The sequence below is a fragment of the Lynx canadensis genome, chromosome B1 (assembly GCF_007474595.2).
Source record: "Lynx canadensis isolate LIC74 chromosome B1, mLynCan4.pri.v2, whole genome shotgun sequence".
NCBI lineage: Eukaryota > Metazoa > Chordata > Mammalia > Carnivora > Felidae > Lynx > Lynx canadensis.
This window is the reverse complement of record NC_044306.2, coordinates 321454-342868: the sequence shown is the minus strand read 5'-3', so window position 1 is coordinate 342868 and position 21415 is coordinate 321454. Positions and strand designations below refer to the sequence as shown.

The window sequence follows — 21415 nt, the reverse complement described above, 5'->3', positions numbered from 1 at the left end:
GAATTTCAGAATTCTCCTCCCTGGAGACTTCAGAACCGGTCAGTAGGGTACCTGGAGAGACACCAAGAATTTCTGTTCCGAAAGAAGTCTCCAAGCTCAACACGTGGAAGCACACGAAGCCAACTTTCCCAGGAACCAGAGGAGAAACCATCCCTCCGGAGACACTCAACTCGGGCTGCTCCGGGAGGGCACCACATCCTCCTCTCTCCCTCACTTTATGTTTGGGAGCTTATGTGTCTTCAAAAGTAACATAAAAATATTGGGAAAATGTATCCAAATATGAATAATTACCTCAAGTAGAATTATGGGTAGCATTTAAAATTTTCTGTGGATTGGCTTTTTAAGAAAGCTTTTTACAGTGGACATATACTACTTTTTGAAATACCTGTTACCTGTTTTTTTTTTTTACTGCAAAAGTAAAATGGAAAATATCAAACATACTTTTCTATAAGCAATGGGTTGGCCAACTACTGCCTACTAGCTAAATTTGGCCCACCACCTGTTTTTGCATGGCCCACAGGAATTATTTTTACATTTTTAAATGGTGAAAACACTTAAAAGAATCCTATATCACAACACACGGGAAGTCTATGAAATGCATGTTTCTGTGTCCACAAAGTCTGGCACGTGGCACAGTCACTCGTGGGGAGGCTGCCTGCATCGCGGTGTCGCAGCCAAGCCCTTGGGGGTAAGGCAGCATGTAGCCCACAAAGCCCAGAATGTCTACACGAGTCTGCCAAGCCTGGGTATAAAGTCCTGTGTGTACCCACCCATCCGGCCAGTGATGACCCCATTTTGTTTTATCGAGGTGCCCCTGACTGACCAAAGACATTAAAGTCAATCACAGACATCCTATAATTTTATCATCTTCATGTTGTTTAAATAAAGAAAACAGTTGAGAATTCATCAAGAAGATCGATAATCACACCTGCAGCCAACAGTGATAGAATTGAAGGAGGAAATTGGAAACTCCAGGGTACAGTGCAAAAAACATCAATCCCTCCACTTTCAGTAAGGGATAAAATCCACTGAGTGGTAAAACAACTTACCATACACGTTAACAGAGAGAAGGGAAAAACATGATCATTTCAACCAATGGAGAAAAGCCACTTGGTAAAAAAAAATAAATAATTAATTAAGATAGGATTCTGCCTGATCTTACAAAGGGACATAAAAAAAGCCCACAACTAACATCCTCCTTATTGACAAAAGACCAAGAGCTTTTCTTCTAAGATCCAGAGTGAGACAAGGACCCTCTCTCACCACTCCTTCTCCACATAGCACTGGAAGTCTTTGCCACAGCACTTAGACAAGAAATAAAAGGCATCCGAATTGGAGGAAGACACAAAATTATGTTTATAGATAACATGATCTTCTTTGTAGAAAACCCTAAAGATTCTTCCAAGACAAAAAAAAAAAAAAAAAAAATGAAGAAAACCAAAAACCACCATAAAGTGTTAATAAACAAGCTCAGGAAAGTTGAAGGATAAAAAATCAGCATCAAAACAACAGATGCATCCATTTATACACGCTAACAATGAGAAATCACAAAAGGCAATTAAGAACATTTCATTTATAAAAGCAACAAAGAATAAAATACTTAAGAATAAACGCAATGGCAGAGGCTAAGTATTGTACACCGAAACTACAAAACGTGGCTTAAAGAAACTAGAGGAGACACAGATACATAGACCCCCCTGTGCCTGTGGGTGTAAGACTTCATATTAAGACGGTAGCACCACCAGATTGATCTTTAGATTAAATGCAATCTCATCAAAATCCCATGGCATTTTTTTGCAGAAACAAAAAAGATGGTAAAATTTACATAGAATCTCAAGGGATCCCAAGTAGCCAAAACAATCCTGAAAAAGAACAAAGTTGGAGGACACACACATCCTGATTTCAAAACGCACTATGAAAGGGCACCTGGGTGGCTCAGTTGGTTGAGTGTCCAACTCTTGATTTCAGCTCAGGTTATGATTCCAAGATCTTGGGTCGTGGGATTGGGCCTCACGTCAGGCTCTGGGCTGAGCACGGAGCCTGCTTGGGATTCTTCCCTCCCTCTTGGGAGGGAGAGAGTGGGAGAGGGAGGGGCTCCCTCTGCCCCTCCCCTACTTGTGTGCACTCTCTCTCTGTAAAATGCTACAGTAATGAAAATAGTTTGGTTCTGGCATAAGAACACATTTAGACCAATAGAGACCAATGAGTAGAACAGAGAGCCTGGGAAGAAACCCTCACACCATGATTTTAGACAAGGGTGCCAACACCATACAGGGACAGAAAGGGCAGTGTTTTCAACAAATGGTGCTCGGAAAACCGGATGTCCACACATGAAAGAATGAAGTCAGGCTCTTACCTTCCACCATACCTTTCACCAAATGCCTAAACACAAAACCTAAATAAAACTAAAAGCCTTGGACAAAAGCAGGGAGAGAATTTCATGACCCTGGATTTGTCAGTGATCTCTACAGAGATGAAAAGGCCAGCCAACAACAGGAGAAAGAGAGAAATGGGCTCCATTAAATTGCCAAGTGTAAGCATCAAAGACATAACCATGAGAAGACAACCCGCACAGTGGGGCAGGATCTTCAAGTCACATACCTGTAAGGAGTATCCAGAATATAGGTAGAACTCCTGCAACTAGACAACGAAAACACAACTTCACTAAAACGTGGGCAGAGGACTTGAATAGACCTCTCTCCAAACACAACACACACATGCCAGCGGACACATGGAACGATGCTCAACGTCACTCTTCATCAGGGACATGCGAATCCAAACCACCAAGACACCTCATGCCCGTTAGGGTGGTTACTGTACAGGAACGAACAACAACCTCAGAAGGTGACAAGCGTGGGAAAAATATGGAGAAGCCGGACCGCTTTGGCATTGTTGGCAGGGTACGAAACGGTACAGTGTCTGGGGAACACAGTACAGCACTTCCTCAAGACAGGATTAACACAATTAGCAACTGATCCAGCAGTTCTGTTTCTGGGTATTTATCCAAAGGAGTCAAAATAGAATCTTAAACTTTTTTTTAATATTACATATTTTTGACAGAGACAGAGGATGAGCAGGGGAGGGGCAGAGAAAGAGGAAGACACAAAATCCGAAGCAGGAACCAGGCTCTGAGCTGTCAGCACAGAGCCCGACGTGGGGCTTGAACCCACAAACTGTGAGATCATGACCTGAGCAGAAGTCAGACGCTCAACTGAGCCACCCAGGCACACCGTTCTTTTTCTTTTTTTTTTAATTTACATCCAAATTAGATAGCATATAGTGCAACAATGATTTCAGGAGTAGATTCCTTAGTGCCCCTTACCCATTTAGTCCAGCCCCGCTCCCACAATAACCCTCCAGTAACCCTGCAGTACTGGAGGGTCCCTCCAGTAACCCTGTTTTCCATATTTAGGAGTCTCTTCTGTTTTGTCCCCCTCCCTGTTTGTATATTATTTTTGTTTCCCTTCCCTTATGTTCATCTGTTTTGTCTCTTAAAGTCCTCATATGAGTGAAGTCATATGATTTTTGTCTTTCTCTGACTAATTTCACTTAGCATAATAACCTCCAGTTCCATCCATGTAGTTGCAAATGGCAAGATTTCATTCTTTTTAATTGCTGAGTAATACTCCACCGTATGTATGTGTGTGTGTGTGTGTGTGTGTGTGTGTATGTATACACACACACACACACACACATACATACACACGCACATATATATATATATCACACATCTTCTTTATCCATTCATCCATCAGTGGATGTTTGGGCTCTTTCCACACTTTGGCTGTTGTCGATAGTGCTGCTATAGACATTAGGGTGAATGTGTCCCTTCGAAACAGCACACCTGTATCCCTTGGATAAATACCTAGTAGTGCAATTGCTGGGTCGTAGGGTAGTTCTATTTTTAGTTTTTTGAGGAACCTCCACACTATTTTCCAGAGTGGCTGCACCAGCTTGCATTCCCACCAGCAGCGCAAGAGAGATTCCCTTTCTCCGCATCCTCGCCCATATCTGTTGTGCCTGAGTTGTTAATGTTAGCCATTCTGACAGGTGTCAGATGGTATCTCCTTGTGGTTTTGATTTGTATTTCCCTGATGACAAGTCATGTTGAGCATTTTTTTCATGTGTCGGTTGGCCCTCTGGATGTCTTCTTTGGAGAAGTGTCTATTCATGTCTTTTGCCCATTTCTTCCTTGGATCATTTGTTCTCTGGATGCTGAGTTTGAGAAGTTCTTTGTAGATTTTGGATACTAACCCTTTATCTGATATGCCATTTGCAAATACTCTTCCCATTCTGTCAGTTGCCTTTTAGTTTTGCTGATTGTTTCCTTTGCTGTGCAGAAGCTTTTTATTTTGATGAGGTCCCAGTAGTTCATTTTTGCTTTTGTTTCCCTTGCCTCTGGAGACGTGTTGAGTAAGGAGTTGCTGTGGCCAAGATCAAAGAGGGTTTTGCCTGCTTTCTCCTTGAGGATTTTGATGGCTTCCTGTCAGACATTGAGGTCTTCCATCCACTTTGAGTTTATTCTTGCGTATGGTGTAAGAAAGTGGTCCAGGTTCATTCTTCTGCATGTCGCTGTCCAGTTTTCCCAGCACCACTTGCTGAAGAGACTGTCTTTATTCCATGGAATATTCTTTCCTGCTTTGTCAAAGATGAGTTGGCATACGTTTGTGGGTCCATTTCTGGGTTCTCTATTCTGTTCCATTGATCTGAGTGTCTGTTCTTGTGCCAGTCCCATACTGTCTTGATGATGACGGCTTTGTAGTATAGCTTGAAGTCTGGGATTGTGATGCCTCCTGCTTTGGTTTTCTTTTTCAAGATTGCTTTGGCTATTCGGGGGCTTTTCTGGTTCCATACAGATTTTAGGATTATTTGTTCTAGCTCTGTGAAGAATGCTGGTGTTACTTTGATGGGATTGCACTGAATATGTAGATTGCTTTGGGTAGTATCGACCCTTTAACAGTATTTGGTCTTCCTATCCAGGAGCATGGAATCTTTTTCCATTTTTTTGTGTCTTCAATTTCTTTCATAAGCTTTCTATAGTTTTCAGCGTATGGATTTTTCACCTCTTTGGTTGGATTTATTCCTAGGTACTTTATGGTTTTTGGTGCAACTGTAAATGGGATGGATTCCTTGATCTCTCTGTCACTCCATTGTTGGTGTATAGGAATGCAACTGATTTCTGTGCATTGATTTTATATCCTGCAACTTTGCCGAATTCGTGAATCAATTCTAGCAGTTTTTTGGTGGAATCTTTTGGGTTTTCCCTATACGGTATCATGTCATCTGCGAAGAGTGAAAGTTTCACCTCCTCCTGGCCGATCTGGATGCCCAGGCGCCCCATTCTTGAGGACATATTTACACACCCATGTTCACAGCAGTCAAAAAGTGGAAGCCACCAAGTGTCTGGTCACAGATGAACACAACAAAACAACAGGATATCATTTAGCCTTAAAGAGTCAGGAAACTCTCACACCTACTACAACACAGATGGACCTTGAGGACATTATTTTAAGTGAGAAAGGCAGTCACAAAGGGACAGATGCTGTGTGAATCCAGGTATTGTATGTATCCAGGGTAGGTCATCCACGGAGACAATAGATGGCAGTGCCAGGGGCTTGGGACCAGAAGTCAGCGTTTAATGGGGACAGAGTTTCAGTCTGGGAAGGTGGAAAGTTCTGGAAGGGGACAGTGGTGGTGGCTGTTCAATCTGAATGTACTTAATGCCCCTGGACACTTACCAGTGGTTAAGATTATGAATTTTGTGTGTGTTTTACCATAATTAAAGTTTTAAAAATGACACTGGAGTTTTTTGCATAAAGAGTAGAAACGTGGTTGTATTTACCTGCGCAAATTCCTCAAAATGACTACCAAATAAAAGTGATTTTTTCTATTCCAAAAAAACAACACACAACGTGACGTGGCAGGTCGTATCCTAAACAGAAGAGCAGTGTCGGTCGGAGGAGTCCAGGTGCCTGGACAGCTGCCTCCTGGCTCCTCTCTGGCTGAGGGCCACAAGCCCAGTTCTTGGCTGCAGCACTTGCTGCAGGCCTGACCCTGGGTGAGAGGACAGGACAGCGAGGGACACACGGCGGGTCACCCACCTCTTCCAGCGTGGGTGGTCTGTGGGACAACACCTGCTGCCACGCCACCCTCGGGGCTCCAGAGACACCCACTCAGGTCAGTCACGGGGACACTGGTGTCTACATGCCAGGAACCTGTGCAGGACAACAGACGGGCAAGGCTGCATTGGGAACCGGGTGGAAACGGGGACTGTCAGCCCGGAGGGTGCTGGCAGGCGGGCGCCCAGGGCGGGTAGGTCCTGACGGCCTTCCTCGTGTCTGTGCACACCCTCTGGTGGGTCACTGCGCAGTGTCTGATGGCACGCAAGGTGGGGAGGAGGGAGGAGGACGGGTGGAGCATGATTTGCACACACAGTTCATGAAGGAAGTGATGTCATGTTTCATAAACCATGAGCGCTTTTGTTTTTTTGGTTTTTTTTTTTTTTTTTTTACAAATTTTTAAAATTTATTCATTTTTTGAGAGAGTGCATGAATGGGGAGGGGCAGAAAGAGGAAGACACAGAATCCGAAGGGCTCCAGGCTCCGAGCTGTCAGCACAGAACCCGACGTGGGGCTTGAACTCACGAAGTGTAAGATGATGACCTGAGCCGAAGTCAGATGCTCAACTGACTGAGCCACCCAGGCACCCTGACCTTTTGCCTCTTCAAACTGGTTTTCAGAGGGCAGCACCCGTCACTGGCAGTGACCGTGGAGAAAGCATCCTGGCCGTTGCTGAAGCGCAGGCTCCTCGGGAGAGGAGCTCCAAGCAAACACGCAGAACCGGGCGGCCTTATCCTCTGACACGGAGCAGGTTTTCCGACAGGGAAGCTTCTCAGTAACCACGACTCACATGGAGTTCTACCCAATGTTTAAAGGAGAATTAACATGAGTCCTCCACACACCCTTCCACCAGAGGGCAGCTGGACCACTTCCAGGGCAAGGTCATTCTCGGAAGCCGTCTTCACCCTGGTGCCCAAACCAGGCAGCACGACGACGTGCAGACTGAGGCCTCTTACATAAAACCCCGCACCTGACGCCGGAAGACCCAAACCCACAACCATGTACGCAGGGCCTCAGCTCACAATGCAAGGGTGGTGCAACCTGCAGAGATCAAGGGATGTGGGCGCCTGGCGGGCTCAGCTGGTGGTTGAGCTGGAGCCCCACATTGAGGGTAGGGATTAAAGATAAAATCTTAAATTAGCCAATGTGATACCCAAATAGGATGAAGGATGAAACCACATGATCTCAACAGATGCAGAAAAAACACTTGACAGAGTCCAATACTCGTAATTTAAAAACTCCCCAAAAAGTAGAACTGGAAGCTTCACCCTCAACCTGATAGAGGCGTCTGCAGAAAGCACACAGCTGACCTCGCAGCCGCCCTCACATGAGAGAGACGACAGCCGTCTACACCCTGCTGTTAACCTAGCAGTTCCAGTCCGTATTCCCCGCTGCCGAGGATGTCGCTGCTCGTAAGGAATCTATACAACTGCTCTGGGCCGAGTCAGGGGTTCAGCAAGGTCAGAGGACACAAGCGAACACATGTTTTACACAGGTGTCTGCACAGCAAGACAGTGGCAGCATTCACGCACGGCACGCGTCAGACGCAGTCAGATCCTCGAATACGGTCTCACAGCAGACCTACTTCTCAGGACCAAGGCCTCAACAGTCAACAGTGCCACCTGCTGAACTGTGACAGGGACCGCCTCGGTCCTCTGGGTCCACACCGGGTGAGAAACATCTTTCTGTGCCTTGAGACGGGCGAAGTGGGGCTGCGTCTGGATGGGCTTCCTGGGCTGGCAGTGCCCGCAGGGCTCACCTCATGCATACCCCGTCTCGGGACCAAAGGCACATGAGACTGACCGCAGGGTCTCCAGCTGTCCGTGCCCTCATGCCTCCCCGTCCCCTGCTCTGGAAGGCTCTCCACAGACCGGAATTCCCAAGTACCTGCATTCCACGGTGTGGATTTACGACCAGGCTGCGTCTCGCCCCATCCTGGAGGATGGATCTGTGCCTCCACGTGGCTGTTTGCTGCCTTAGTCCGCGGCCTCAACTCCGTGTCTTCCTGGACACGGCTGAGATTGCCACTAGCTCGGGCCGGGCTCGTGCACGCACCTGGGCCTCGCGCATCCCAGGTCTGGGTCTGACTGCGTCCCCTGTGCAGAGACAGGCTGTGCTCCTGTCCCTGCGACACCATCACCGTTGTTTGGGGGAAAAGAGCCCAAACTTCAGTATCCTCTTAAGAAGAAATCAACACAAAAGGCAACCGGCAAAAGGTACACGTCAGGTAACCGACCAAAAGCAGAAGCGAACGGCCGACAAAGAAAAGGAAATGTCGCCGCGCCTCGTCCTTCCCTTAGGAGAAGCGCCGAGGGAACAGGACGTGGGGGCGGCCGTCCTTAGGGACTCAACACCGTTGTCTCCGGTTGTGACAACTTCTGTTCACAGGACAGTCTGAAAACATCCTTCGACACGTTCGTCTTGAGGAGGTACCAGCTGCACAGCCCGCGGGCCCTGACAACAAAGACCGGCCTGGATGGTGCTGAGCAACCAATGAAAACCATGCTTTCCAAATGCTGTTGAGAAAACGGTTGCTCATAAAGTGAAAACGGTCAACGGAGGCTTACGCTCCACGAGAAGCTCTTACACAAGACACAGACGCCCTGGGCTCCACGGCCGTTCCGCGGGAAGCGACTGTGCACCGTGTACAAGCTGTGCCCCCAGCACCCGGGCAATACAGGACAGGACACCGAAGGTGCAGAATCTTTACTTACAAGTATGCAAAACTGCAAACCATTCCAACACACTTGGCAGAAACAAACACTGAAGGACAAAGTAGAAATGATTCCGCGGGGGGGTGGGCGGGTGGTCCCTGACACTACTGAAAGACCGGAATCCACGATGTGTTTCTCTCCAACAGCGGGTGGGGGTGGCAACACCCTCTCTAGCAAGAGACAGCAGGCCCCTCCAGGGGCAGGGTTATGGGGGATTTTTATATTCTTTTTTAACACCTTTATTTTCAAAATTATCTAAAATAGACGTGCATTATTTTAAAAATAAGGTAATCTTTTTTAAAAGTTTAAATAAATGATATCCAAATCACTCACACTTTTCCAGAAAGATGCAAAACAGAAGCTCCATCGGTAGACAGACAAGATTTATTACTCTGTCTGTAAAAGGAGCTCCAGTACAGGGCAGTCGAGGCCGAGGGCTGTCCCTCCTCCTCCTTGCCATGGCACATGCTCCGTGGGCGGCTGCTGCCCCATGGTTCACCAGGAGCACCCCCCACCGCCTCTGCCGGCCACGAACCTGTGCAGAGCTCACAGCCCGACCACCGAACACAGAGACACCACACGTCTCCCAAGGTTCAATGCGCAGAGGGTTCACTTGGACACAGCCAGTGCAGTTAACACACACGAAGAAAAATAAATACTCTGCACCCGGTACCTACAAGGCTCACTTACTCTGTCCCCTGCCTCTCATGACTGCGAAATCAGGAAACCATCATTGGACAGTTAGGAAGAACAGCATTAGCTGTTAGTGTCAGCTCAGCACACAGTGTGCTGCTAAAAATCCAGAATCTGACTGAACCGTACTTACAAATCTGCAAAGTTGCCAATTTTAGTAGACTTGGATGAAAAGGACTTTCCAGAGGAGAGAGTAGAAATGCTTTTGCTTGGGTTCCCTGACCCCCTTTGTCACTGAAACCAGCCCCACAGCCCTGGCCACACGGGGGGCGTTCTCCACGTCGTCCTCGTCCTCATGTCCCTATCCTCACCACTGGCTGCTGCCTGGTGTGGGTGCCACCCGGTGTTGACGCCCCTCCCGCAGCGACGGCACCTTCAGAACCGGAACAGGTCGATGAAGTGCTGTGGAGACACAGGCATGAAGCAGCTGTCGGGGTCGGCGGCCGTGCAGGGGTGCCCCGAGTCCTGCGGGGGGAGGGAGAGGCGTCAGCACCCAGCAGCTGCCCCGTCACAACACGTGGGAAGTACATGGGCCACGGCAGCTTGTCAGAAGAGATAGGGGCCGGGGGTTTCTGCCTCCCTGGCCTGGCGCCACACGCTGTGTTCCCCCGCAGCCGCTCTGCCCCCACCCTGCCCCGTGGGGTCAGGCCCACGCCCATCAGCTCGCAGGCAGCGTGCAGCTGGGGACCAGGGCCACACCTAACAGGACAGAGGACTAAGGACACAGGCTTTCTGTGGACTGAGAGCCCAGGCCGATGGGAGCCCTCGGCCACGCCAGGGCAGCACCTGCGCGGGAGGTCTAAGGACTAGTCTACGATTTCCCCTCCGGCTGAGCCTGCCGCTCGAGCGCTGGCCTGCAGGGTCTTCCCTGAACCCTGGTGGGGCTGGAGCGAGCAGGAGCCCACCTCTGGCCGCAGGCCCCACGCATGCTGGGAGCCCAGGCCAGCCGGTCGGTGGGGAGCATGCATGGGACGCGACACAGGCCTGGTCTAGCACGAAGGTACCTTGAACAACAAAGCAAGGCGGCAGTCCTTCGAGATCGTGGAGAAAGAACCGGGAGGAGTGCGGGCAGGGGCGGGAGAGAAAGGAAAACCAGCATTAGAGCGAGCGAGAGAGTGGGCTGCACTGAACACTGGCTCTGATAGCAGGCGTTTGAGTGTTAACCAGAACCATCGGGTAATTAGACCAGGCCACACACGTGTCATTAAAGCGAGCGTGGGTGGCAGCACCGAGGACCCCTCGACTTGAGGACGGTCCTGTGGCAGCGACAAAGATGCCCGTTTCCACATCCACCTCCACTGACCACTCGGTGCCCAAGCTCTTCGCGACTGTTCACTAGAACACGCAAAGCAGAGCTGGTGTTTCCACGTACGTTTTGTACTGAAAGGTTTACAACAGGTTTAGGAAAGCCCTTTGTTCCTTCCCTCACAGCTGAGCGCCTGCTGCTGAATCAAGTGAACTAGATCCCACAGGTGCCAGGAGCCTCGTGGCCACCCGCCCACCACCCACTGGGGTCAAGAGGAAGGAGACCACCACCCACCCGCCACGCGTGGGCCTGGCTGCAGGGACCTGGGGCTGGACACCAGCGTATTGTCACTGCGTCGTGGAGGCAGAGTGCACGAGGCGGCCCGGGAACCTCCTGCACACAGGCATAGCCAGCTGTGATCACTCCCACTCCCACCCAGAGCCCCAGACCTGCAGTGTCATCAACACTGGTCTCTACTCGATCTGATCTCTGGTGGCAGACACCCCAAGACAGGTGACATGGTCCCAGGCAGTACCTGGACTCTGTCTGGCTCCCAACACCCCCCCCCCAACCTGACACCACTCTCCCTGGAGCTGCGGGGGCGGGAGGGGGGGGTCCAGACACTCAGCTGCAGAACAGGCAGGAGGAAGGAGCAGGGCCCCCAGTGTAGGCACTGAGCAAGGGGCCCTGAGACCAGATCGCATGCGGGGACCCGCTCCAATGGCATCAGGGGACACACCGTGGTGGGTTGGCATCAGTGCTGGGACTGCAGACAGAGGTCGGTCTGGTCCTGTCAGGTGAGGCCCCAACACCTCTCTGTCCACAAGGACCTGTCTGTCGTGAGACGCGGCCCCCATCACACTATCGTCTGTGCCCTTCGACTGGTGACCCAGGCCCCTCTGCCCCCACCTGGAGCCCCACTCATCCTCTGACAGACATGAGACCGAGGGAGGGACGGGCCTGCTCACAGACGCTCTGCTCTTGAACTGTGTTCTAGAGAACATGTTCTACAGGACAGCCACTGCCAGACACATGACATGTTCTGTCTTTTCCGTTCTGAGAAGGAAGTCCTGCTAAAGTGTAAGCCAGCGAGTCAGAAACACGATCGCATGTAGCTGGCGCAAGGAGGCATCAGGAAGGATCCGTGACGCTGCCCACCTTTCACAGGGTAAATAAACCTCCATTAAAATAATACAGCAAACAACACCATTACATTCACTGCCACGGATAACCTGAAATCCCAGAAGTGACACTACCGTAAATGTAACGTGAAATGAGAAAAATCTCAAGCAGTCCTCTCTTTTCCGACAACCTAGGGCTTGCTACATGGTCTACCTAACAAATCACAGGTAGAAGCGAACAGATAGGGCTGGATCGGCCAGGTAGACGCGGATGGCGGGAGAGCGCGAGAGGGCCATGCCGCACACGGGACGCGCACCGGGTCACCCTCAGCAGGGTCTGCCCCCCTCTCCCGTGGAAATCTCACAACATAAACACACAGTCCCAGATGCAGAGTATCAGCAGGTGAGGAAGACGAGGGGCTGCCCAGGGCAGGTGTGCACGTGCTCACCTCCGCCTGGAGGGCCCAGGAGAGCCCCGGGTCTGCGTGGCGGGAGGTGACAGGGTGCCGGGCGCCCAGCACACTGGGTACTCGGGTTCAAGTGTGAGTCAGGAAACCCCGGTCCAGTTTCTGTCAGGTAAGTCGGGAGACCCCCTGTGCGTCTGGAAGGCTGTGCCCTCCCTACTGCGGGGGCTGGGCCTGGAGGGGGAGCCTGTGGAGGCACCTCCAAGGGGTCCCGGGACAGCTCCGGACGGGCCCCGCCCAGGAGTACAAAGGACAGTTCACCCCTGCCCTCCAGTTGTGGGCCGGTAGGGCATCCAGAACCGCGGGCAGGAGATGCGGCAGGAGCCCGGCACCGGCCCAGGACCGGGAGCCACGGGCCCCACCAACCCGGGACACGTCCTGCCAGCGAGTGCCCGGCAAAGGCAGAAACGCGTTCTGATTCAGACTCCAAGTCCTACGTTTTACTTCCGTGACTTGGTCCCCCTGCCGTGACACTGAGGAAACTGCCACCTTCTTACTGTTGGGCCTACAGTGGACAGCCGTGTCCAGGATGCAGCCGCCCAGCTGCCTCACCTTCCAGAAGAGGATGCTGCAGTGCCGGCAGAAGTGCAGGGTGTCCCCGTACTGCTCGCGGGTCGGGTAGTGCTTCTCCAGCACGAAGTACATGAGCTTCCACTCCACGTGGCCCTTCTCCGAAACGATCAGGTGTCTACAAAACTGGACACACACAACTCTGTTCAGCACGTGGCTCTCACAGACGGTATCAGGCGCAGCTTGATTTCACAAGGCAGCGGAGCGCAGGACACAGTCACCTGAAATGCAACTCACCTGGATCAAATCAGAGGGGACCAGGACAGGGCAGCATCCCCGCCCAGGAGACCTGTGCCCTCCTGGGGCTCCGCCACCGTCAGAGACAGCGCCCAAGGCAAGTCCCACCTGCCGCCTCCATCCTGGAGAGCCTTCTCTCTCCTTCCCTGGCTTCTCCCCCTGCTCCCTCCAAAGAATTCAACACCCCTCATCCGTGCTGACCTTAGAACCCCAGTCTTCCTCGCAGCTGAAATTCATCCTGACTTCTCTGATTCTCCCACAGCAAATCCACCTTGACCATTTTCTCTGGGGTCACAGAGGCCTCCGACTAAACCCAGTGGCCCTTTGCTTAGCTGACGGCCCAGGACCTCCGGCACCAGGTCTGGTGGGTCCCTTACGCCCTGGACTCCGTCTGGTCCCCAGGGCAGGTGGCCCGCTCACTTCCCTGTGCCACTCCGGCCCCAGCTCCTCCTCCAGGAGCCGTGCCGCCCTCCTGGCCTCGGAGGCATCCTCACACTCTCCTGAACGTTCTTCCAGAGGACCAACAATCTCACAGAAACTGCACTCTGCTCCCAGTGCTCTCGTGGCTCCTCTCAGCCCGCTGGGGAAACCCCGGGACACGGCGTGGCTGCAGCACCCTCACGCACACCACAACCTGCCCTTTCTCAAGGACACCCGCCGCCCTCTCCTCTGAGAGCGACGGCCTCCCCCGGAGCACACATCCAAGGCTCTGTCTACTGCCCTCGTCTGTCCCCACGGCAGCCACACTCTCCTCTGACAGGTGGCCTGGTTCCTGACCGTCCCACCTGGCCCACACGTGTGTGAGACTCCAGCGCTGGTCCCGGAGGCACGACGGCAGGTCGCCGGTTCTCAGAACTGGGTCTGAAGGCACGGGCTGCGGGGAGGGGAGCGCAGAGAGCCGTGTACGGCTGGCTGCTGGGCACAGGCTCGGGTTCAGGGGGCACGGCACCTACAGGGCATGCGGCGCGGCGGAGGCCGGCGGGCAAGGAACAGATGCCCTGGTGCCAACCGGGGACCCATCTGTGCTGGGTCACATCTGCCTCGCTCTGCCATCTGTGCTGGGTCACATCTGCCGTCACGGACCCTCCCCAACGTGGAAACTGAACTTCACAAGCTCCCGAGGAGAAATCACGGGGTCCTGCACAAGCTCTGAGGGGCCCCCACACTCACCTGCTTCTCCGCGAAGTGGTACTGACACAGCCGCTTCCACAGCTGCCGGTCCTCACTGAGCGCAGACAGGGTCGGGGTCACCTGGCCCAGCGTCACGATGTCCCAGCCATCGGAGAATCTGTACAGGATGTTGTTGAGCATGTGCAGTGGGAGGTCGCTGAGGGTGAGGCCGTCGTTCACCTGCTGGAAGGGACACGGACGGCGGTTCACTGCGCGCAGCACGAGAGGGCGCCAGGCCGTAAGGAAGCCCAGCAGCCGAGCCTGAGCAGAAGCCCCGACTGACGCGCCGCCCGAATGCCACCGTCCCTCCCTCCTGGCAGTGGAGTCCTGTGCTGCCCCAGGCCCCAGGGGTCACACCCTCCCCCTGCGCAAGATTCACGTCTTCCACGTGGCATGGACGCGGCTGGGGGCCAGGGGGTCCTGAGCAGGGAAGGGGGTGGCGGGGAGTCACTGGCTGATGGCAGAGGCCCCGGTAGCGCTGGGTATCCAGTTTCTAATGTAGAAGCTATGCCCTCCCCGCTCCCTCCCGAGGGTGCAGCTCCAGGGGATGGGGTGGAGCCTGTGCACATCCCATGGGGGGGGTGGAGGGGAGGGAGGGGAGGGGACCCGGATGGAGAGAGAGGCGACAGAGGGAAGGAGGCAGGCACCCTGTCAGCACCCCCACCTCCCGGCAGGAACCCCTCACTAGCACACGGGGAGCGCAGTGAGGGTTAAACGAGGGTGCAGAGTCCTGTGGGCTCGGGGACGCGTGCACACCCGTGCACACTCCTGATGTGGCTGAGTGGCTGAGAGACTGCCCTCGTCCCTGACGGTCAGCCCCAGGGACAGCCGGCTCCCTCTGGTTTCTGTTCTCTTGGGCAGCCCAGTTCCCCAGGCACAGTCGGTGCCTGTGGAGGGAGCACTCCTCAAGCTTGGTCCCCAAATCCCCGGCAGGTGCGGAGAGGGGCCAGGCCGTGCGCTCTCGGTCCACATCGTCGCTGTGTCACTGCCCAGCAGCAGTCCCGATACGGGTGCATCGTGGCACTTTGCGGGGGCCGTGAGGAGGATTCCCATGCCTCCGGGTGTGGTGACAGCTCAGGGCACATCTCTGAGGATGTTTCCCCTCGTCGGACCCTTAGCCACCAGCCTGGGAGACGTCACCGGGCAGTGCTGCACAGGCGTGTCCCGTGTTCCTGCCATCGCACTGACAAACGTGTCCCCGCCCCCGCTGGACAGCACGGCGCCCGCAGACACGAGCTGTCAGTGCTGCTGGCACACGGCAGAGGGCGCACGCGCGGGCCCACACACACATGCTCCGTGGGCACCACAGCAGGAATGTGACGGCTCCTTCTGCTCCTGTGCTCCTCCTTCCTCCTCCCCAGAGGAACCTGCGCGTCACACCGGAGCTCATGAACACCCGCTGCCCTCACAAGGCGCAGGAAACGCCCTGACTGGCGAGGCCGGACGGTCCAGTGTGACTGCACCAGACGGCACCACAGAAAACACCAGCGTGGCTCATCACGACTTCTGACGGCGCAAACGTGAGGCGGCACAAACCCCGGCTGGACCGTCAGTTGGAAGCCGAAGCTGCGGTGCCTTCCACTCAGCTGTCCCCCCCCCCCCCCCCCCCCCACTGCTGAGCCATTTCCCGTTGAGCTCCACAAGCAGGTCCCCAGGCGGGCAGGAACGCGGCTCCTCCCCTCCTGCTCTGGCCCTCCTGGCACATCGCACGCACCCGATCCCACTCCTGCGGAAGCACGCCCACCTTCGCTGCAGGCCCTCGAGCTGCCCTGGCTCCCACAGGACCCAGTGAGGACCCGCCTCCGCCCTCGACTTTCTCCCCTCACAGCAGGGCTGCCTGTCGTTGCCCTGGGGGAGTTTCCGCCACCTTTCAGCAGCAGCCACAGCAAGGGGTCTGCTCCCCGCAGGCAGGACCCCAGACTCAGGCACCATGACTCTCACACCCACGAGCTGGACTGACCTGCGGTCACGCACAGTCCCCTGCAGTCTCGCCCGGGCTGCCTGGGCTCCCAGCACACAATGACCCCCTGATGCAGATGCCCACAACCTGGCCACACAGTTCCGGGAGGCCAGGAGCCTGCATTTAAGGGTCACCACGCTGACTTCTTTCCTGGAACTTGGAAGAGGAGGCCACCGCTGCCACCAGGGACACGGGACGCGGTGTCCGAGGCCGGCGGGGCTCAGCTCCAGGCGGTGCTCTTGGACCCACACCGTCCATGCCCCGGGCGCATGCTCGGCTGCCCTGCTCCACTGGCGTCTACACAAGCGTCCTGTGAATAATCCAAGGTGGAGCTCAAGGCTCGCTGGCCTGTGGCCTCAGCCTGATGCCCTGAGGAGCTCCTGCCTCCGAGTTCCTGTAACCTTCCCACCCGTGAGCCTCCCCGCACTGCCCGCCGTGAGGGTACAAAGCCCAGGTCACGCAGGCAGAGAGGGAGTCCATGGCGCAATATCAGATATCAGGACCGGCGTGGACATGACCGTGTCACTTGACACACCAGTCTTTCCGTTTCCTCCCTGGTGCGAGTGACTGCAGGGACCATGCCCCAGGAAAGCCAGCTCTGAGCGCAGAGCGGGGCCCAGGTCAGGAGACAGTCCCCGCCCCTGCCCTCCCTTGGGGCCTCCTCCAAGCTGCCGTAAATGACAGGAGGACCCACCAGGAGGCGGGTGCCTTCTCGGTCCTGCTAGCGGCCAAGGCCTCTGCCTGCCTTCCCCTCGTGATGCAACGTGCGCCAGCCCAACCGTGTGCTTGTCTGCCCTCCCGTGGGGGCTGCTGTCACCGCACGTTTCTCTCTCCACGAGCTCCCTTCATGGGGTCCTGCCCTCAGACCCCTGCTGGCCGCCCACCCCCGGCTCACTAATTCAGGCGGCACCTCCGGGCTGTCTGGCCACGCACGCGAGAGACAAGTGGGGCACAGGTGTGAGGTCTGGCCACTTGTGCAAGGCTTCCACACGGCGTGCGTGTCCCTCTCACAGGCGGACTTTCCAGTCACAGCCCTCAGCCGCGGGGGGGGACACCACATCCGCTGCACAGACGATGCTTCTGTCAAGTCTGTTGAGTGCTTACCAACACTGAACGTAAGAGAATCTGTTGTAACTTCAAGCCATAGTTAGGGAACCTCTACTCTTTCCGTAAATCCCATATTCAGATGGCAAATAAGTGGCCCACAGTTAAGGTTTTCCAGATCACTTCTGAAAGCAGCCGCCTTCGTGTGGAGCCTCAGGCTCACTGACGGGAGGGGACCTCAGCCCCATCAGAAGGGCAATCTGGAGAATCCATCACCTGCTGGGCACCGCAGGCCATTCCGTCCACTCTCTCCTTTACGGCATCCTGGACGTGGACAGAATACCACCTGCAACACTGACTTAACTGGGCGCCACTCAACTGGGCGAACACTTTCAGTTCCTGGAATAAGCCCTTTCCGGACAAGTGACGGGATCTGCACCCTCTTCTGCCCAAGCGCGTTCTTGCAGAGCTCCAGGCGGATGCATGTGACAACAGGGACAGCAGGCTCGTGGGGCAAACGCGGACCCTGGAGAAGCAGCACTGTGTGCACAGGAGTCGCTGGCAGTACAAGGCAGATGGACTCACGGGGTGTTATTCTGGCCCCAAACACCTAACTTCCTTTAGAGGCAAGTTAACGCGCTGCCTCACGACCCATCCTCTCAGTGATGGCCACCCCCACGGTCTTCTCAAAGGCGATGGAAGCCATCACGGGGCCATCTGGCCCATATCATCTTCAAGCAGTAATTACAAACACACAAAGAAAAAACCCGTCCAAAAGCTGTACCAGCCGCTCAGGCCCTGTGGTCACCGGGAAGCATCCTGTGACGCGGACTCCCCGCACGCGGCTGTCGGGCCCACGAGCCCCTACCTTAGTCATCTGAAGGTTCTGCAGCTGCTGCTGCCAGGCAAGAACGGTCTCCAGACGGCACACCCAGATGTTGCTGTTCCCCACCAGCACGGACTTCCCGACCCCGCGGACAAGGATGCACAGGGTGGAGCTCAGGTCCTGGAGAAGATCCTTGATAAGGCGGGGGTTCTGGTGGTCGTCGAGCACTGGGTAGGACAAAACACAAGACTGTGGATCTGTACAAGTCAACTCCTCGTCCACCGACAGCATTCACAGACGCGCCACAGAGCGGAGCACTGCTCTGCCCCAACAGGGGTGAATCCAGGGGGTGGTGTCCCGTAACGGGGAGGGAGGGGGGCATCGCGAAGGGACAGACCCCATGCGGAGCCCGTTCTGAGACAAGGCGGGGTGGGCGCCAGGGAGGGGTCAGAGTCCACGGGGATGTTCCGGAGGCAGATGGAGGGGTGGTCACACAACCATGTGAATGTGCTTGAAAATGATTATGGTGGTGAATTTAGGTCATGTATATTCAACCAAAACAAAACACGATGACCTAATTTCACCACAACCCCAAACTGGCATCACTTCTGAGATACCAGAAACATGATAAAATTTAGAAAAACATGAAAATATTGCCTAATAGTAGAATTTTGGTTGAGTCTATAATTTCGCCTTTAAAATTGGCAGCCTCTACTTCCTTTATACTCATCATAAAGAGAACTGATATTTAAAAATGCCTTACACATACAATCCTAAATTTACACGGGAGCATAAACTCATGGTGTGAAATTTAAACTCCATTTATTATTAGCCAGTAATTAATCAAGACAAGCGTTAAATTAAAAATAAAGCTCCAGGCTTGTTTGATGCCTAAATGTCTACAACCTTGGTCACGGAAACATAAAGCAAGCACGACATGCACCTGGTTACCTGTGACAAGGTGAACTCTCTCTCTAGAAATCGGGGATCACCCCTGACAAGGTGAACTCTCTCTCTAGAAATCGGGGATCGCCCCTGACAAGGAGAACTCTCTCTCTAGAAATCGGGGATCGCCCCTGACAAGGAGAACTCTCTCTCTCTCTAGAACTCGGGGACTCCCCCTGACAAGGTGAACTCTCTTTCTAGAAATTGGGGATTCCCCCTGACAAAGTGAACTCTCTCTCTCTAGAACTTGGGGATCCCCCCTGACAAGGTGAACTCTCTAGAAATTGGGGATTCCCTGTGACAAGGTGAACTCTCTCTCTAGAAATTGGGGATTCCCTGTGACAAGGTGAACTCTCTCTCTAGAAATCAGGAATCACCCCTGACAAGGTGAACTCTCTCTCTAGAAATCAGGGATCACCCTTGACAAAGTGAACACTCTCTCTCTAGAACTCGGGGATTCCCCCTGACAAGGTGAACTCTCTTTCTAGAAATTGGGGATTCCCCCTGACAAAGTGAACTCTCTCTCTCTAGAACTTGGGGATCCCCCCTGACAAGGTGAACTCTCTAGAAATTGGGGATTCCCTGTGACAAGGTGAACTCTCTCTCTAGAAATTGGGGATCCCCTGTGACAAGGTGAACTCTCTCTAGAAATCGGGAATCACCCCTGACAAGGTGAACTCTCTCTCTAGAAATCGGGGATCGCCCCTGACAAGGAGAACTCTCTCTCTCTAAAACTCGGGGATTCCCCCTGACAAGGTGAACTCTTTCTAGAAATTGGGGATTCCCCCTGACAAAGTGAACTCTCTCTCTCTAGAACTTGGGGATCCCCCCTGACAAGGTGAACTCTCTCTCTAAAACTCGGGGATCCCCGTGACTAGATGACCTCTCTCTCTAGAACTCGGGGATTCCCTGTGACAAGGTGACCTCTCTCTCTAGAACTCACGGATTCCCCATGACTAGATGACCTCTCTCTAGAACTCGGGGATTCCCTATGACAAGGTGACTTCTCTCTCTAGAACTCGGGGATTCCCTGTGACAAGGTGAACTCTACCTCTAGAAATTGGGGATCCCCCCGACAAGGTGAACTCTCTAGAAATCAGGGATCCCCCCGACAAGGTGAACTCTCTCTCTAGAACTCGGGGATGCCCCGTGACAAGAGGAATTCTCTTTCTAGAACTCGGGGTAACTATCTTCTGTATCATGCTCCTTTGTGTGCACAGCAACCTTGAGGAAAGGAAACCACAGGAACAGAAGGGTAGAACCACAGACTGACCTACACTCGGCTCTAGAAACTACCGCGTCATTGGACAGTGCGGTTCCTGACCACACTGGCGAGTAATAAAGAGGAATCCCGTCCCCGTCTCCTTATCTAGGTTGTTAAACACATGGGTCAGCAGCTCACCCTTCTGGACGATTTTGTCCAAAATGTTGAAGTAATTCTTCTGGGCGACGCCACTCAGCGAGGTCAGCTGGGATTTCGCGATGAGCTGCAGGAGCTGGAACGGGAGAGGATGCATCAGCTGATGGGGAGGCAGGAGCCGCGCTGGCCCCTGGCCTGTCACCGTCCTCAGCGTCCTCAGCGCAGTGATTTCCGAGGCTGGACGCGGGCTCGAGGGGCGGATCCAAGGCGATTTTCACCTCAGGCAAGTCTCCTGAATGCGTCCTTACAGCGTGCTGGGCCGCACCTTTGGCCGCCACCAGCCCTCTCCCCATTACGCTCTCTCTCCCTTTCGTTCTTCCTCATTTGCCCGCTCCTGTCCCTCCGTCCGGTCCGTACCCGCGTCTCTCTGGCCCCTGGCCCACCCACTGCCGCCTCCCACGACAGCCCCGTCCGATTCCGGCACCGCCACCGGGGTCTGCCTGCACAGTCTCACTCCCACCGGCGGGGGCGCCACAGGCTCTCCACGCCCCCCTCCCACTCTGTTCTGAGAGACGCGCGCTCCCTCCTGCAGGGCCTGTTCGGCAGGGCCCCCCCCCCCCGCTCCTGCAGGCCCCAAACGGGATTCTCTGGGGGCCACAGCCAGGCCTCCCCGGCGCCGGCACGAGTGTCTTCTGGTGGCCCCCACACCTGCCCCCACCCCCGGTCGGAACACGTCTGTTCCCGGCTTCCTGCACCGTCTCTGCCCAATCTCGGCTGCTTTCCGCAAGCGTGAACCCGCCTCAGAGTGCGTGAGCACCCGCCTCCTGTCTCCCGGAACGTGGATTTTCCACCCTCCCTCCAGTTCACCGTGCCGGTGTCCAGAGGGAGAAAAGGAATCCAGGGAGGCCGCTAAAGTCCAAACCAGGCGTTACAAGGATGAGATCCT

General features: G+C 54.3%; 1 protein-coding gene across 14 annotated transcripts in view; it reads right to left on the bottom strand.

Moving 5' to 3' along the window:
- FBXO25 (F-box protein 25) overlaps nucleotides 1-21415 on the bottom strand; it is a 144610-nt gene that overhangs the window by 6875 nt on the left and 116320 nt on the right. For 5 of the 14 annotated variants that reach the window (XM_030312031.1, XM_030312019.1, XM_030312021.1 and 2 more), the window contains 6 exons: nucleotides 20512-20605; nucleotides 18207-18391; nucleotides 14335-14517; nucleotides 12910-13053; nucleotides 10531-10557; nucleotides 9196-9991 (listed from right to left, as the gene is read on the bottom strand). In XM_030312031.1, the coding sequence (XP_030167891.1) occupies nucleotides 9902-9991; nucleotides 10531-10557; nucleotides 12910-13053; nucleotides 14335-14517; nucleotides 18207-18391; nucleotides 20512-20605 (723 nt within the window). In that variant the 3' untranslated portion in view covers nucleotides 9196-9901. Of the gene's footprint in view, nucleotides 1-9195; nucleotides 9992-10530; nucleotides 10558-12909; nucleotides 13054-14334; nucleotides 14518-18206; nucleotides 18392-20511; nucleotides 20606-21415 lie in introns of those variants that run through there. The other 9 variants (XM_030312022.1, XM_030312023.1, XM_032592793.1 and 6 more) reach the window with 6 other exon arrangements.